Source organism: Phalacrocorax carbo, chromosome Z (assembly GCF_963921805.1).
Source record: "Phalacrocorax carbo chromosome Z, bPhaCar2.1, whole genome shotgun sequence".
Classification (NCBI taxonomy): Eukaryota; Metazoa; Chordata; class Aves; order Suliformes; family Phalacrocoracidae; genus Phalacrocorax; species Phalacrocorax carbo.
In genome coordinates this window covers 32542353-32558868 of record NC_087548.1, presented here as the reverse complement: position 1 = coordinate 32558868, position 16516 = coordinate 32542353, and the positions used below count along the sequence as shown (strand labels likewise).

At 36.0% G+C, this 16516-nt stretch overlaps 1 protein-coding gene across 7 annotated transcripts in view; it reads left to right on the top strand.

Annotated features, from left to right (window-relative positions):
- PTPRD (protein tyrosine phosphatase receptor type D) overlaps positions 1–16516 on the top strand; it is a 444998-nt gene that overhangs the window by 358200 nt on the left and 70282 nt on the right. For all 7 annotated transcript variants that reach the window (XM_064437711.1, XM_064437712.1, XM_064437709.1 and 4 more), the window contains 2 exons: positions 2131–2243; positions 11367–11464. In XM_064437711.1, the coding sequence (XP_064293781.1) occupies positions 2131–2243; positions 11367–11464 (211 nt within the window). The remainder of the gene's footprint in view (positions 1–2130; positions 2244–11366; positions 11465–16516) is intronic.

Below are 16516 nucleotides of genomic sequence, written 5' to 3'. Positions count from 1 at the left end.
TTGTACACATAGACTCAGTGCTGACTCTGCAGTTTTACAAGTGAAAATGATATGGTGATCTCATTTATCCTTGGTGGATTTTTTTCCACCTGTCACAAAACCATTGCATAATCTGAAAGAATTGTGATGTTTTACATAGTCTGGAAAGATACAAAAAGCCAGAATGATCCTGAGAATAAAAATAAATAATAAAGCATTCTCTTCTCCTATAAGTATTCAAAATATTCAGATATATGATTAGAAGAGATTTTAGTGCTTTTAGTAGATTAATATGAAGTTGTGCTGCTCAGTACTGACGTGCAAGTGGAAAAAAGGTAAAGGAAGCGTGTCTCTGGATAGTTCCACTGATCTGTAGATTTCAGAAGTAAATACAGATAAAAATAATTCTTGAAAGCTGCGTCACACATCTTTACTTAAGAAGAAGGAACACTAGGGCATTGTGCTACTGTGGTTGGAGTTTAAGATAGTCAGGTTCAATAGTAAAACGGCAATTTCACCTGAGTTGCTCCATAATAAATTTTTTTTTAAATAAAAACAGAACCAGATTTAAATCTTCATAGCTTCACTAAAGAGAAGTTAAAACGTGTTAAGATATTTACCAGAGAAAAGATGAAATGTTTTTACATCAAAACACCTTTTTTTTTCTTTTTTAATAAAATCATAGGACTAGTAACTCTCAAATAGTTCCTGCAATGATGTTGCTGTGTGGCTTCTTCACATAGTCTTGGGTATCTTGCTGTATGCACCTTTCATGAATGCCGCCGGGTGTTCATCATTTCAAGAACAGCAAGAAATCAGCTGGAGCATTTTTAAGAGGGGAGCCCATCAGAATAATAACAGATTTAACATTGTCACATTTTCAGTCAATTAGAAAAAAAGGAAGAAAAAATTTCTGAACAATAGTGGTATGTTAGAGCAAATATTGGACAGCTGGAAAAGATTTTACTGTTGTAAACCTTAAAATCATCTCAGTTCTGTTTTTACAAAGTAACTCTTTGCTGCAGTTTGCATCTTCGTTTTATATTGCATGAAGAAAATCAACCAGTTTGCATTTTCATTCAGGAGCTCACAAAGGACTGGAGAAGTATTCAGCTTCAATTAAAGCATTAAATTTCCAGATTCCTGAATTAAAACGCAGACTGGTAGATATTCTTCAGGTAATATCATTCTCCACATTTAATTATATTCTCAAATGATGGGGTCCATTTTAGCAGAACAGCCAGAGTCAGAACACACATTGACTCTGCCTCTCTCTAGAGAAAGGGAAGCATACACAAGTTTATTTCTTTTCTTTCTCTCTTTCCCTCTTTCTCTTTCTTTCTTTCTTTTTCTTTCTTTCTTTCTCTTTCTCTTTCTCTTTCTCTCTTTCTCTCTCTCTCTCGCTCTTTCTATCTCTCTCTCTGTCTTTCCCAGCTTGTTTTGGACAGATTGATAGGAGCACTACAATTGCAGTGAAAGTCTTAATTTGATCACCAACATTCATACAGAAACTTAGCCTTGAATATATAAGCATAATCACATGCATAAAGATTGTGAAATGCAGCTCTCACAGAGACAAGAGGTGACAGAGCAGGTTCTTACTTCCTAGAAAGTGAAAGGAATGGGTGTCTTCTGGGATAGGTGTCCTCTGTACTGTTCTCTTGTCATACTGAAAGTACCCGAAGGATGCAGGCTATTTTTATAAGCAGTGCAGAACTGTGCCTTTAAAATATAAGTATTCTGTGATAACAACTTGGTGTGTTCATTTTTAATTAAATGCTCGAGAGTTGGCTACTTTTTAACAAAGGCATAGCTAGCTAGCTTTTTGAATGGAGTTAGTGTGAATTTTTGTTTCACGTTATATCTTATAACAGATATTCAGGTGCCCATAATGATAATCGAGAGGCTCATTCTAGGGCAGAATGCAGTTGTTTTCCCTCTGACATTACTATATTTAGATTCAGTTTGCCATTACAAATCATAGCTGCCCTACCTACCATGCATAATTATTTTACCTTTGCACTGGATCAAATACTCTTTCAGAAATAAGCATCTCACCTTCAGAATATAATGATTAAACACTTGGGCACCTTTATTTGTCAAGGTAACACGTTGAATTTCTGTTTACATGTATTCATCTTCTCCATGCAGGAAGAGGGCTGAATCTGATTCTAGAAAGAGCAGCATACCCAACAGCAAGGAGGTCCCCTCTCACCATCCCACAGACCCAGTAGAGCTGCGACGCCTTAATTTTCAAACTCCGGGTAAGAGACAATAATACCTCACTGAGAGTTCTGTGATCACAAACTGATTAGTGGAGCTGTTACAGAACAGAAAGATTGATTGTTTAGAAAAATATATCTTCATTGCTTATGAGTTTTTGCACAATATATTTCTCTGTTATTTTTGGAAATAATTCTGTAATTTCTTTGTTTGAAGAAAAATCCTGCATGAAACAGAATTAAAGTTCTGTAAAGAAGACCCCAAAGTCACATATGTTGTATGGATGTGTTTGATGTGCTAAAATCCAAGTTAAACCTAACAAAGCTAGAAAAAATTATTGGGAAATATGCATCCCTCTATTTATTAACAATATTCTTACAGCTACATCTTTGTAAATAAGCTTCCCTCTTACCTACTGCATTATCAGGTAATCCATTAACATCACTGGAAGTTTCACTATATTGCAAATATACAATACAGAAAAGAAATACTGACTAGAGAAATAGTCTTGTCTTTTAAAATCAGGCTGCTTGTTAGGGTCAAAGGAGGTTATTAACATGTCAGTAGTTCTGTAGTAAGAAGCAACACACTCCCAAATATTTTATTTACTTATTTTATTTATTAAGCATTGTTTTCGTAAAGCTGTTTGGTTTGATAGTTGAGAAACACTAGGAGAGGAATACTTAAAATGCTACTGAATTTTTTACCGCCTTTTTATGAGTGTGTTTTTTTTAATTGGCTTTATATTAATAATGATGTATTCCAGTAGACTTGTTTTCTATTACAGTTGATTGCACACAGTCCCAGTCTGATCCTGATTACTTACCAAATCTTCATGAGCCTTGTGTTTGTCAAATTTATTACATTAAGTACAAAAAATAATTAATTCAAGCTCATAAAAGCAGGAAAATAAGTACTTGAGATATTGAGAGATTAGCTGGAGAAGCCGACGTACTAAATATTACAAAAGGGTTGACTGAACTTGCACATCTCATTTCTGATCTTCTAAACAGTGGCTATATTACAATAGTGTTACCCCAGCAGGAGTGGATCTGCAGAAGAATGAATTTGAGGTGAACATCCACACTGCATGCATATGGCAGAGGTAGAAAGGGAAGAGTATAGAGGCTTGAGTTTTATGCCAGCCTTGCTTTTTCAGTCTGTTCCAGTACACTGAACACTCTCTATCAGCTAGGGCAAATTCGGTGTGTTTCAGAAGTGCATCTTCAGGTTTAGTTCCATCTGAATACAGAAATCTTGATGTGATCTGGGGCCTCTCCACAATATGAACCTAAGTGCAGTAAATGGAAATGTTTGAAAGTTTTGATTCACAGTTGTGCTTCTGAGACTACAATATTAATGTAGACTCATCCTTACCAGGAAAAGGTTTCCTGTGTTATCCAGCACTTTCATACAAAGCTTTGAAGACTGTTGCAGAGGTGGAAGTATACATACAAGTTTTGGAAACAGGGAAAGAAAAATCACAATTCTTACAATTTAGCTTGTGCCTAAAACAAGTCATTATCTGTATACAGGTATATACTGAGTTGACTGGATAGCTTAATAACTGGTTATATAAGCATAATTTTCTGCTGTCCATACATTTAGATGTGGACTCTTACCTATCCATTCACTATTCATTATAAATTAAAATAAAATGTGGGCAGAAAAAAAATTATGCCAAGTCTTAACAACTTTATATATAAAATTAGTTTATTGTAATTAATTCTAAATTTATATTTAGAATGCAACCTTATTAAGAAATGGCAGGATTTGTGGCACTTGCAGACACTGTAATTCCACCTCGTTGGTCTGAAAAGAACTGGAGAGGAGCGGCAGTGTATGTTTCCTTGCAGTGCTGTAGTTTGGGAATTTTACAGTTTTCTGTGAAGCTAGTTGAGCAGAACATCTGCAATCTGTTTCTGCTATGAGGTCTTTTTCTTTGCTGTAAACTTTTTCACAAAATGGAGGATTAAAATTATTTTTTAAAATATAGTACAGAAAACAAGTTATGATCTTTTTTCCTATTATTGTACTACCTAATACCCCTAGGCACAGGTCAGGCCATTATGTTACTCAGCATGCAACCAAATATCAAGGAGAACATTCCTACCACAGGAGATTTGTCTTGCTGTGTAACACTTGCTAATTAACATGTTCTTAATATGTAATCTTAGCTCCAGTGAAGTCAAGATACAGTTCTTGTGCTAGTAAAAGCAGAACCTCACTTAACTCACATTAACTTCAATTAGGGCTACCATTTCATTAAAATCCAGCTGAATTTAACTTGGAGTATTTAGATCCTGCTGGAATGTTTATCCAACTTCACATGGTAACACACCATTAAATACCATGAAAGAGAAAGCTTTTCAAGACAAATGTAGAGAAACTACAGAAAGGCTGTGCATTCAGGATACTAGTTTTGTTGGTTTTGTTGTTCTTTCACTCTCAGATAGGTGTTTTTTTATTTTCTATGAGGTAGTAGGGTACTGCAGGGGCAAAGCAGGTATCTGAGAGAAGGGATTGGGGCTGATGCAGTGATGTGTCAGGTTTCTTTTACTGAGACATGTGCAGTTACCCTCATATTATGGCCTTACCTACTCGGTAAGGTGTTACCATTTCTGAACTGCCTACAGATAAAATAAATGATGGAGTGGTGAATGTACTTTAATAATCAGTGTATGCCAAGTCAGTACAACTGCATCAGGATAGATGCTTTGACATCATTGTTATGATAATGATTTATTTATTTTGATTATGAAAGCATCCACAGTTTGCTTAGAGCTTTTTCCAGGCACACCAGTTGCTTCCAGTGGGAGGGGAAAAAGAAAATTTATGATAAATCCATAATGTGAAGAAGTGTTAGAGAAGAAATTTTTAAATTATGTTGGCATATCCAGATTACCAGTTTTCACTGGGAGAGGTGAATGAGACACTCATGAAATTCTGGGTTGTCATAAACTTCAACAATTTAAAAGATTTCTAAACAACCTCTTTCCAAAAATACTAGCAATCATGTATTTTTGTGTAAGGAAAGGTCTGATCAGATATAACTACCAAAATAATTTGAAAGCAAAACCCTTGTGATGGTAGATTTGAATTTCTAACCACAAGTACAAAATACTCCTGATGCAGGTAGGCGTAACTTTTTGAAAGAAATTTTGGGAAAGCAATGTCTTATCTTTGGTGATATTTAGGCAGTTATGTTGCAATTGTCGTATAATTGTCAATTCAGCATGAAGATGTCATCAAAATCCACGGTCTAAACTACCAGTACAGCAAATGTCTTGCTTCCCTTTCACTTTTTCTTGTGTCAATACAGAACTTCATTCTTCACTAATCTGGTATTTACCTAAAGGGTTTCCTATCTTACCTTGACAGGAAGGATCAAATTCATCCCTGACTTTACTCCTCACTGGATGGAGTAACTCCATAGATAAATTTGACATTTTGTCTTGATATCTGGAATAGCCCATAGCTCTACATCTGAGAACAAGATCCCATGTCCATATGTGTTATTCAGAAATTTCTTAGATAAGCCCATATTCCAGTGAGTATGTCCCAGCTGTGCCAAGTTTTCTTTGAGTAAGCATGAAAATACTCAATCTCTCATTAGCATACGATATTTCATTTATAAGTCTGTTATTCTTCCAAAGTTGGAGTAGCTGAGGAAAAGTCAGTCACATTTTCCCCATCCTTCAAGTTTCATATAAAATAGGAGATTAAAGTCATTAACCTGGTGTGCAAAATTTAGAAGTGTCTGTGCCACGTGGGAGAGTAAAGGTAGGGAAGGGGTAATAATTAAGCCCTCACAAAGATTTCATCAAATGAGGAAGCCTGGTTTTGCATAGAGGAAAATAACTGATGTTAAGTGGTTTGAGTGGGTTATGAGAGACCCAAGGCTCAGGAAAAGACTTCAATCTGCCAATCAGCCAAAGAACTAAATTGAGTCATGCCTCAAAAATGACTGTGTTTTTTCCTCGTTTAAGTATAAAATGTGTCACACTTCTAAGTAATTTGTATAATTGGGTGCCAATTAAACAATTATCTCATTATCTCTTACAAACTAAATAAGATGCTTTGAAATACAAGAAAAATAAATAGAATTATTTCAGCTCTGAACTGAAGACTCTGCTTTTTTTATTAGATAAGTGCTCATAAAACACTTATTCCCTGAGTTCCTAAAGAAGTTCCTAACTTATTTCCGCAATAATGCATAAAAAGGGTAAAACAGGTCCAGAGGAAAAAGGTGCAAATAACAAAAGTGGAAAAAGTGATGTCTGGATTTAGTCACCTGCTTTGCAAGGTAGCAGGAAATTTCTTCCCTTAGTTTATCCACACAATTTCTGTTTGTGAGAATCATGGCAATGTTGAAGGAAGTACTGTGATTTGTCTCCATGGCAAAACCAGACTGGAATAGCTTTCTCTCAGTGAACAATCCTACATATAGCTTTTCATGTGAACTTGACTCACATGAAAGATTTCGGCACCTAAAAGAGGTATAGGCTTCAGAGTGCAAATGGCACTTCTCTGATATCCCACTTAGTTTCTTTCAAACCTAGAGGGAGTCAAAATCTGCTTAGCTGGGAGATGGAGCTGAAAGTTCTGCTCCTCAGAAGTGTAATTTTTATTTCTGGATTTTAGACAATAGTTTTGCAACATGTTATTTTATTGAAACATTTTAGGTCAGGATCTGAAAACTGGGTCTCCTCTTCCTCAGTGTAGACAGCTTTTATGCCTCTCTCAGAGCTGGGGCTTCTGCTGTGAGGCTGCAGACCCCCTAGGACTGCTTGGTAGAGCAAGTGTTTGATGTAGAACAGAAACTACTTTCATTCCAGAATTATTAATCTAGTTTTGAAGAACATAAAATCTTGTGGAATAAAAGTTACTTCATTTTGCAATATTATATGCACATTGGTAACTATTTTAGAATAGCTATTGCAGAACAACATACTTCTCTAGAGCTAATCTTGTAAGTTTAGCTTTGTACACAAGATGTAAGATCACTCTCTGGCTTAGTTCTAACTGTTTGAAAAGGAAATTTTAAAGTAACAGTGATGTTCAGTCAAATAAAGGCATCCTTGCTAAATTTTCATGGATGCCCAATTTCTACTGAATCAGGGTCACTTTTCCATTTTCCATGTCCAGATTTTAAATATGTATTTCTTTCTACCTTTTTGATAAGGGTAAGTGTCAGTAACAGTATCCACTGTTACTGATTCCTTCCTTTTTCTCTAAAGGGATAACATCTTAATCAACACAGATTGGTGTGTGGGAGGGTACTCTGTGTTATTAAATAAAAATGAGGATGTAATAAATCAGTTTTTAAAATCAAAGAGTATTAATTCAGTGTGGACCTGAAGTACAACTCATTTCGTAAAGAAATTTCTATGAAAATAATATGTCACATTTTCAGTTCATCTACATTGTAGTCTGTATGTCAGCAGCTATGCACTTTCTTTAATTTCTAACTTCCTTCTTGTTTATTGTGGACATGTCAACCTTCAGGTCCAAATTAGTAAATAAATGTGTGTTTCTTAAAATTTAAAAAAAAAAAACCTGTCAAAAACAAAATCATAATTTGATGCGCTAATGACAAGGCCGAAACACCCACTTTTTTCAGTGGGATAAAGGAGTATACTTAACAGGTTTAATATCTGTTAAGATGCAGATGATTTCTGACCTTGCTCTCCCAGTTTTCCCTTGAAATTGTGGCACATATGGTATCCCATGTTCCTTAGTCATGTATTTACCACAGATGAAGCAGAAGATACTTCTACACTGTAATTAAACCCTACATTCTCATTTAATTTGTGTGCAGGGGCTACTACTAGGCTGCGTAAGATCAATCACATTTAGCAATCTTCTACCAAATTGGGAAATAAAAGCTTCTTATGGATAAAATTTCAGCTGTGTTTTGCATGTGGTGGTTTTAGGGTTTTTTTTTCTGTCCGAGTTTTTAAATGTTTTATCTCTTTATTTTCTTATTTTAAAGAAAGTTTGAAAGCATGTATTCAGCATGGTGTTTCTTTTGACTTTCTAGCATGTCACAGGATCTGTTGTAATTTAGCTGTATTTTGTCTTTAATTTTTTGTGTTTTCATAGCATGTGTTGATTGATGTGGAGGTGTGTCAGCAAATAAGTGTGTTTTCTTATTTGTAGCCATGAAAATAAAGTGTGCTTAGCTGGTTTTTGAGTGGGTTTTTTGAGTCAAGTTCTACACCTGCTGTTCACATGCAAGTCAGGTTAAGCTCAGTAGGAGCTCCATGCTTTTGCATGGGATATGATGAGATCTTAAAGTCTTCTTTCATAGCATATTCAGTTGTTGTGCTTGGTATGATTACATAACAAAAGCCCTCCAGTTTTTTTTAAAAAGTAGCTACTTCTGTCGTCTCAGTAGAGCATATTTTATATATTAAAAGATGAAAATATACCAAATGCAATTACTTCCTAAGTTAACTGCAAAATATTATTTGAAGAAAGTAAGTGTCCACATGTCAGTGTCTAAAACAAGTTGTGGAGAAAGGGGTTACACACAGTCAAAATTTGCCAGTTTCTGAAGTTGTAAGTAGTTCCTTTTTTTCCTTAGAAAAGGAAGTTTTATGTCAAGTTTCATTCTGCACAAAGTGTTTAATATGAAATCTCCCCTTAGGAATGTCACATGGCATACAGAGGAGCATGTAACAAAAGTAGTTTAAAAAAGAATGGATGTTCAGCATCTTTAAAAAAAACTCTTTCACAGTAAGCTAATTATTGAGATTTCTGTTCGTGACGCTGGTGATTTAGTCAGGTTCATCATGTAATGAGGAAGTCTCATTCTCTTCGGTTTTATGTCCTTTACGTTTACAGTAGGGTAACTGGACCTTTAGACATCTTAGCTGAGTTTCCAGACGCTGTTTTGTGCATGTCTGAACTGCTTGTATGTACGAGATTGATTGATTATGATGGTCTACTGCTGTTACTAATTTGTTTCCCATTTCCGATTGGCTTTTACTTTTTACAGCTTTGAGCAGTAATTCAGTCCCCTACGCCTCCCTGATTGGCTCTGTGTCCTCCCTCTCTAGCCAAACTACCACTCAGTCCTTATATGATAATAACTCTCTCCCACGATTCGCTCGAAAAGGTCTAAACATCTTTGTCTCTATTATTTTCTCTGTTCAAGCACTGTTTTAGATGTACATCAGTCCACCTCCATTTCTGGATCAATCTAGAGTTCTCTTGTGCTTTTCACTCACATATTTTCCATAGGGGTGCTTGATCTGGATCAATCAGTGTAATTGTTAGATGACTGTCACCCACAGTCATTTTGAGAAGAGCCAAGTTCTATTAAGTGAAATTTCTAAGAAAATGGGAGACAACCAGAACTGATTCAAATAAATCAGTACTTATGGACTAATTTGTTAATTGAAATTTATAGGAAATCTCTCCGTATATCTGAATATTTTGCTTTGTTAGTTGACTGACAGCTTGCCTTAAAATCTGCTTTAAATAATGTCTCACTGCCACAGACGTGCTATGAAGGTAATATATAAATATATATGTATAGGGGTCAGAAGAATTAGGGCCAGTGCTGCTGGACATTATTTTTGACTCTAGTAAGATGTCTGGAATGTCAAAGAATCAAAAAGAAAACAATAATTAAAAAAAAAAAAACACATGCTATAGTGTGACTGTGTTGTAACTACATGGTCATTTTCAGCTGCGTTTACAGGAAATGCAAGTTAACTGTCTTAGGCATGCTCTTGAAATTCACGGTGACAAAGCAAACTGCATTGTGCAACATGGCTTCCAGCTTGAGCCCCCTTGAGTCATCACTGTTTTTCCTTCGTAATTTCAAGAGATCCTGGGGTTCACTAGCTTAATTTTTCTAGCCAGCTCTGATTTCTTCCCACAGGCAATTGGATACTCACTTTCATTTTAGGTGTGATAGTATAAAGCATGAAGAGAAGAATGTAAACATTTTGGAGAAGGGTCATGAAGACTAATAGCGTGAAACAGACATGTTCACAAATTTTTGCCTGGCAAATCTTCAGCTGGCAGATTGTTCTAGTTGACCCCATATCTTTTCTGTCTTTCTTTTGCCTTGCTGTCCCTCAATTCCTTTCCACACCCATCTCTATCTCTGATTCCCAGCTCGTCTTCTTCTTCACTCAGTATCTTCATCAGTGGACAAAGATGTTTACACCTGAAGTAGATTGTAGGTACTTCTGGGGGTTGATAAATGGGATTTCAGATTAAGCGTATTTTAAGGTACTAGTGCAGTCAGTATGTGTCCAGCCAAACTGTACAACCCCTGCCTCTACAATCTGCTACTAGTGAAAACATTTTTGAAGTTCTAATTGTCTGATGTCCAATGTTGTCTTCAGTGACTGTTGTCTAAAAGCAATGGTGCATGTTATTCTGGTCATTTGTAGTTGCATGTGAATGTCGGTCACCCCAAAATTTCATAAAATACTTAAGTATTTCTAATTTAGTCAGAATATGTAGTCAGTCTTCTCGACCTTGATGCATTATTATTAATCCTCAAGCTATCCATTTCATTTTTTACAATTTATTTTGTAAGTTAGTTTTATGTTGGTTTGAGGTTTCTTTGTTTTTTACCATTTCCTTTGCAGGTTCAGGTGTCTCCGGTTACCTCGGTAACCTTCATACTTCAAGTTCGTTTTTCTTGATTATGCATAAGTCACTTTGTTTTCTGTCAAAACACTATTCTTTCCCCTTTAGGGCTCTTTCAGTGTCTGTTTCTCAGCTCACCTTTCCTCATCTAATTCAATGGAGTTTCCATTTCATGCAGTGCAAGAGAAGGAGTTTGAAATGACATTAAGAGTCATTACTCAAAGCAGAGGTGGACATCAGGTCTAACTGTCTCATTTTTCCACACCTAGCTAACCTCATTGATTCATATCACAGTAACTCTTTCCTCTACACTAGGAATGTTAGCTTTGGGAATATGCTTGGTGACTTATTTTAATTTGGCTTCAGACCTCATCTATCCAGAGCATGTCCTGCTTTGAGTAACCAAACTATTTGCCTGCTTCTCTCACATATGACATCTTTACTACTTACACATTTCTAGCCATTCTAACTACTGCATTTTCTACATTTTAGAGCAATGCCATCACTGTAGCTTACTTTAAATTCTGTTCTTCTTTCTTGTTCAACAGGTATGGCCAGTCATCCCCCAATACCTATCTTGGAACTTGCAGATCACATTGAAAGATTGAAAGCAAATGATAATTTGAAGTTCTCACAGGAGTATGAGGTAATTTTCCCGCTTTCTCATTATTCAAATTGTTTAAAATGTCATGCTTTGTTTCCCTAGACTTTCCCCTGATATGTATCCACCCTGATGGTGCCAGTTTTGTATTATATTAAAACCATGTTAAAAGAAGTTCTCTGTGTAAAATGACTACATTGGTGAGGTAGCTCCTTTGCTTGTAACAAGTCATTCTCTTTTCATACTGATACCTGTCAGGCAGATTTCATGGGCACACTCTTGAAGAGTGTGTGAATCATACAGAACTTAATCTTCTTAATATACACAAAAATCCATCTACTCCACAGGTAAAAGATCCTTAGGTTATTTTTAAAAATCTCCAGTGTAATGTTGGCAGGACACATACAATACAAGCTCCAAAGAAGTTACAGTGCACTGTGTTAATTTCGCATGATTAAAAGAATTTGCAATTGAGTGATGTCTTTCCTAATGTCACAGTTTCAAGACATTGTATTTTCCTCCTGTCAATAATGCCACATTGATAATATGTGAGTGATGGTCTATAAGAGCATGAAAGTATTTACCTGGAAGAGAGAAATGATTTACGAGCCACCTTGACAGTAATCCATGGAGTATACCTCCCCAGACAGGCATTCGTACTGTGGAGAGTAACAACGTCTCATGTCAGTAATTTGTGGCTAAAGGGACTTAAATAGCCATCCATTAACCACAGTAAATTATAGCTGTTTCTTCAGTGCCAATATGGTCTATGTCAAAAATCTGTGGATAAAGTATGCACTGAACCATCAGAAAAAGAATGCTTCTTTAGAGCAGCTATAGACAGTCATGTCCGTGATCCAAGGATTAACAGTTCCCAGAGGGATCACTGGCAGTATTTTCTTTATAGTCTGTTCTGTCACTAATCCTTACTTAAAAATCCCCAAGGTTTTTTTAGGATGGTGGAGTAAAAACCCATGTTACTCTCATTTTTTAGGGACTGCACATTCATTGCATTTGAAAGTTCATACGAACAGTGACATTGCAATAAAAAAACAGTGAAGAAGACTTTCACATGTTGATTTGCTAGTAATGTGTCACTGCGTGGTAGAAAGATCCTGAAAATGCCCAATGTATTTGAAAAGTCTGGACAGAAAATATTAAAAATGAATGCTAGGTGCTATGATATAGCAATTGCCTATTATTTAATTAAATGTGCTGTTCAGAAAGCCCTTAAGACTCCTCCAGAAATAATCTCATTAGATGTCAAAAGGAGTATATAGTCTCAATAATACATCGAAATAACTTTGTTCAAAGAGCATTGAAGGATTGCTCTTTACCGTTGCAAACACAAAAAACGTGTGAATATGTGCCCACATTTCTATGTGTAAATCCTGGGTTCTTAAGTATGAAGATTGTAGTACAATCAGACAGGGAAATATATGTAACAGCATGTTCACCATAGAAAAAGCTAACATTTGGTGCAAATTGGAAAATCATTTCCTGTTGTACTGTGGGCAAATTCCTTGGAATATCTATGTAAGAAATTCCATTTCATAAATAAAAACTGTCATTACAAGTCAGATAATGCAGTATAACATCCATAAAAATAAACAATGCACCTTTACTACGTCTTGAGTATGTTGTGGAGTTGACATGGTTCTTCTATGCTGTCATATAACTTCAAGGTTTTGTTGTTTTATATTTCCTTTATTATTTAATTATTTAAAAGATCTTGAGAACATTTTAAAAAATCTTAAAAACATCCTAACCATTTATAGCAAGCATTGTGAAGGTACGTCAAATCATTAAATTCTTAGTATCTGTGCCTATTGAACTTTTTACCAGTCTGTGTAAACAGCCCAGCTTTCGCTTCATTCACATTGCTTTGCCCAAGGGAGTTCAACATTTATCTTTGAAATCTCAGCTTTAGAGGTACAACTTCATTTCCATCTGGTCCCAGGTTCATCCATTTTGAAACAGAATTAGTGAAAAGCACTGCTATTTGATTGCGTGGTCCATTCTAGGCAGTGGACTAAGGCTGCAGTCTGATGATCACTGTAAGTCATCTCACTGCCTTGGCTGTGAATTCCGGTTGTCTTTCTTGTGCCAATCCTGGCACTAGTGTATGTGCAGCTGTTCAAGGATTATCTCAGGAAATAGACTCAGCTGAAAACTAATTGTTTTATTTTTCTTTGCTGTTTTCAGTTGGATCAATTCCCTGAACTAGCTCACCACATGGCTCCATGAGCTGTAGTGCCAGCACAAGGGAGCTGGTGGGAACATTTGTGGCTGGGGACTGGGACCTTTTCTTTCAGCAGCAGTCCTCACTAATGTCTCCTAAAAGCAACTATCCAATTCTGAGGCAGAAATGGGTACAGATGGTAACAGTTCAGTTATTACCACTTTAGATTACGTTTGAACTGGTGACACAGAAGGAAAAAGAGGTACTTTGCATCTTCAAGGGGTAAAGCCGTAATATGCAGAAGGAAGCCACTGACCTTTACTGATAGTAGTGAAGTCCTCCAGTTAATTCCCATTTGGGGAAACAAACACTTTTCATCAGTTACTGGTGATGAATTTATATTTTTTTCATAATGCTTCTTGGCATTCCATTATTTTATTTTACTTTTTATGGAATTTCTTACATTCCATGGATTAAATTATTCAAAAATAGATTGTTAGCATACAACAACTGTTATGACAACTTTGTGATACGATAAAATAAAAAATATATGTATATATATACAGTTTCCTGATGAGCACTGACTTCTCATCCAGATTGTAGAATTTCTTTCAGGAGTATAGCTCCATTTCAAATAGATGATTTAATTGTTTTTTAGCACATGCTACTTTAGTTGCTACTTCAAAATAATTACTTTTTTCACAACTCAAACACATATGCATCCTTTTCTTCTCTTCAGAATTATCTGAAAATTTGCTCCTGTTCCATACTTGCTCAGGTTCTATCCATGGCCTTTTGATCAAAATTTCTGATCAAAATCACGTATGAGTTTGTTTTACTCCTTTTGAAAGAGTATCGCTTCCTTGCCTATTCCACTTCAGTCAGACAGAAACCTCCCCATCTCTTCAGTACTTCCAAAAGAGAGAAAAAAGTTCTCTCACAGAAGGTGTGCATCCACCTCCTTTCTCCTCTGCTGATTTATACCCTCTGGCATCATTTTCTAATGAAACCCCCTAACTTCCATGCACCTTCCTAGGGGAGGTGAAGGAAAACATCTTTGTAGACCATGAGAGAAGACAGGATTGCTTTCTTCAAATAACCCCAAACTCAATCCACTATTCTCCATTCATCTGGCTCAAAGCTCCCCAAATGGGTTTTTTGGGGGTAGGTATTGGTTGTTTTTTGTTTTGGTTTGGGTTTTGGGGTTTGTTGTTTGTTGTTTTGTTTTTTTTTTCTGAGAATATGTTCCTTTGTGTGCTGCGTGAAATCTATTTGAGAAGGAATCTGAAATTGCCATTAAAGAAATAATAAATCCAAACTGCATACCTCCGTACTCTGGTTCTGAAAGGAACGCCCAGGGTAATGTGGCAAGTTGGGAAAGCAGGTATTGCAAAAAACTAAGTAACAATATGTACAGCATAAACTGTATACTCTTAGGAGAAGGAAAAATAAGAAAGAGAACTCCTTCATTGCTATGATGTGGTAAACAGAGTGTATTCTCCAGTGCAGACTGTCTTCCAGCTGTGTTTTTTTTTAAGCTTCAGTGTCGTCGATTAGAGGAGTTCCTACTTCTACAAGTCTTCAGAAACTATTTCATAGGGCTTCTCCTACCCCAGCTCTTACAGGGCATGGTCATGAGAACAGTGGAGACTTCTATAAGTATACTTCTCTCACAACTTTACCTTCAATACCAGATTTCATGGGAGAACAGGGGCTAAGCCTCAAAGATTATGACTATTGAAAGATTTAAAGAAACCTATAATTCACCTGTTGGATAGACTGGTTTTGTAGTTTTAGCATAGGTAGTGCTATGTCCTCTTCTCAATAAAGTTCATTTCTACTTCAAAATAATTTTTTCATAATCCTTCATTAATTATTATTAGCTTGCAATCCCTAAGCCTTAGCAAAATGTTGGTTTGCCTCGTTAACATGATGTATCCTTTATTGACATAGTTCTTTTGTATTCCCTAATTTATAGACAAGGTTTTGACCCCAACTGATTATGATGAAGCTTTTGCTGACCTTTGCAATTTCATCGGGATTTTTGTGTAATGCAAGGCTCCGTATGGACTTGACAGCTGCTAATCAGAAAGCCATATTCATAGGAAACTGACCTTTATATCATATTTCCTTCTTAACTGAGGCTTCAGACTTTAACAGTTAAAAAGTGGTCATGGAGATAGACTGAATCAGAACAGTAACCTTCTGCCTGCCTTAAGCAATACACTAGATGTATTTGTAAAGTCATTTCCTCCTACAACATAGAGAGAAAATCTATTCCTCCAGAGCAGATACCTGGGCCTCGTGCAAAATAGTTTCACATTTATTATCCAAGATCTGTAGTCATAGCTTTACACACTTAAGGAAGTAGATTCAGATTCATACCATTTTTGTGTGAAAACCGGTCACTGAACGCCAAAATTACACTACCAGCCTTTCTGTGTTATTGTATGTTTTACTCTGTGTGTGTGTGTGCACTAGTTAACTAATGTTACCAGGAGTTGTGTATAATTTTAATATTTTCCCTCATCAGGCTTCTTTCTGTAACTTACAGCCAGTCTTTTGCTTTAACACAGAGTATTGGAAAAGATGAGGATGCATTTTGACTCTGCCACACTGCCCAAGTATTACAAAGGTTTTTTAGCTTTTCAGTATCAGTGGGTAGGATTTGTGATGAGAAGACAGTTTACTGAATAAAGTACATTTATCTTTTTGTGTCTCAAGCTGCAACAAGAAAAACACTGAACACTAAAACATAATAAATTTTATATATTAGAAGTACATAGAGAACTTGTTATTGATATAAAACACTTTAAAAGTCCATGAAGAACATATAACCTGCTGAATGAATCTGTACCAAACAGCTGCACTTAACTGCCATATCATTACGGATAATAGTGAACTCATACACAAAA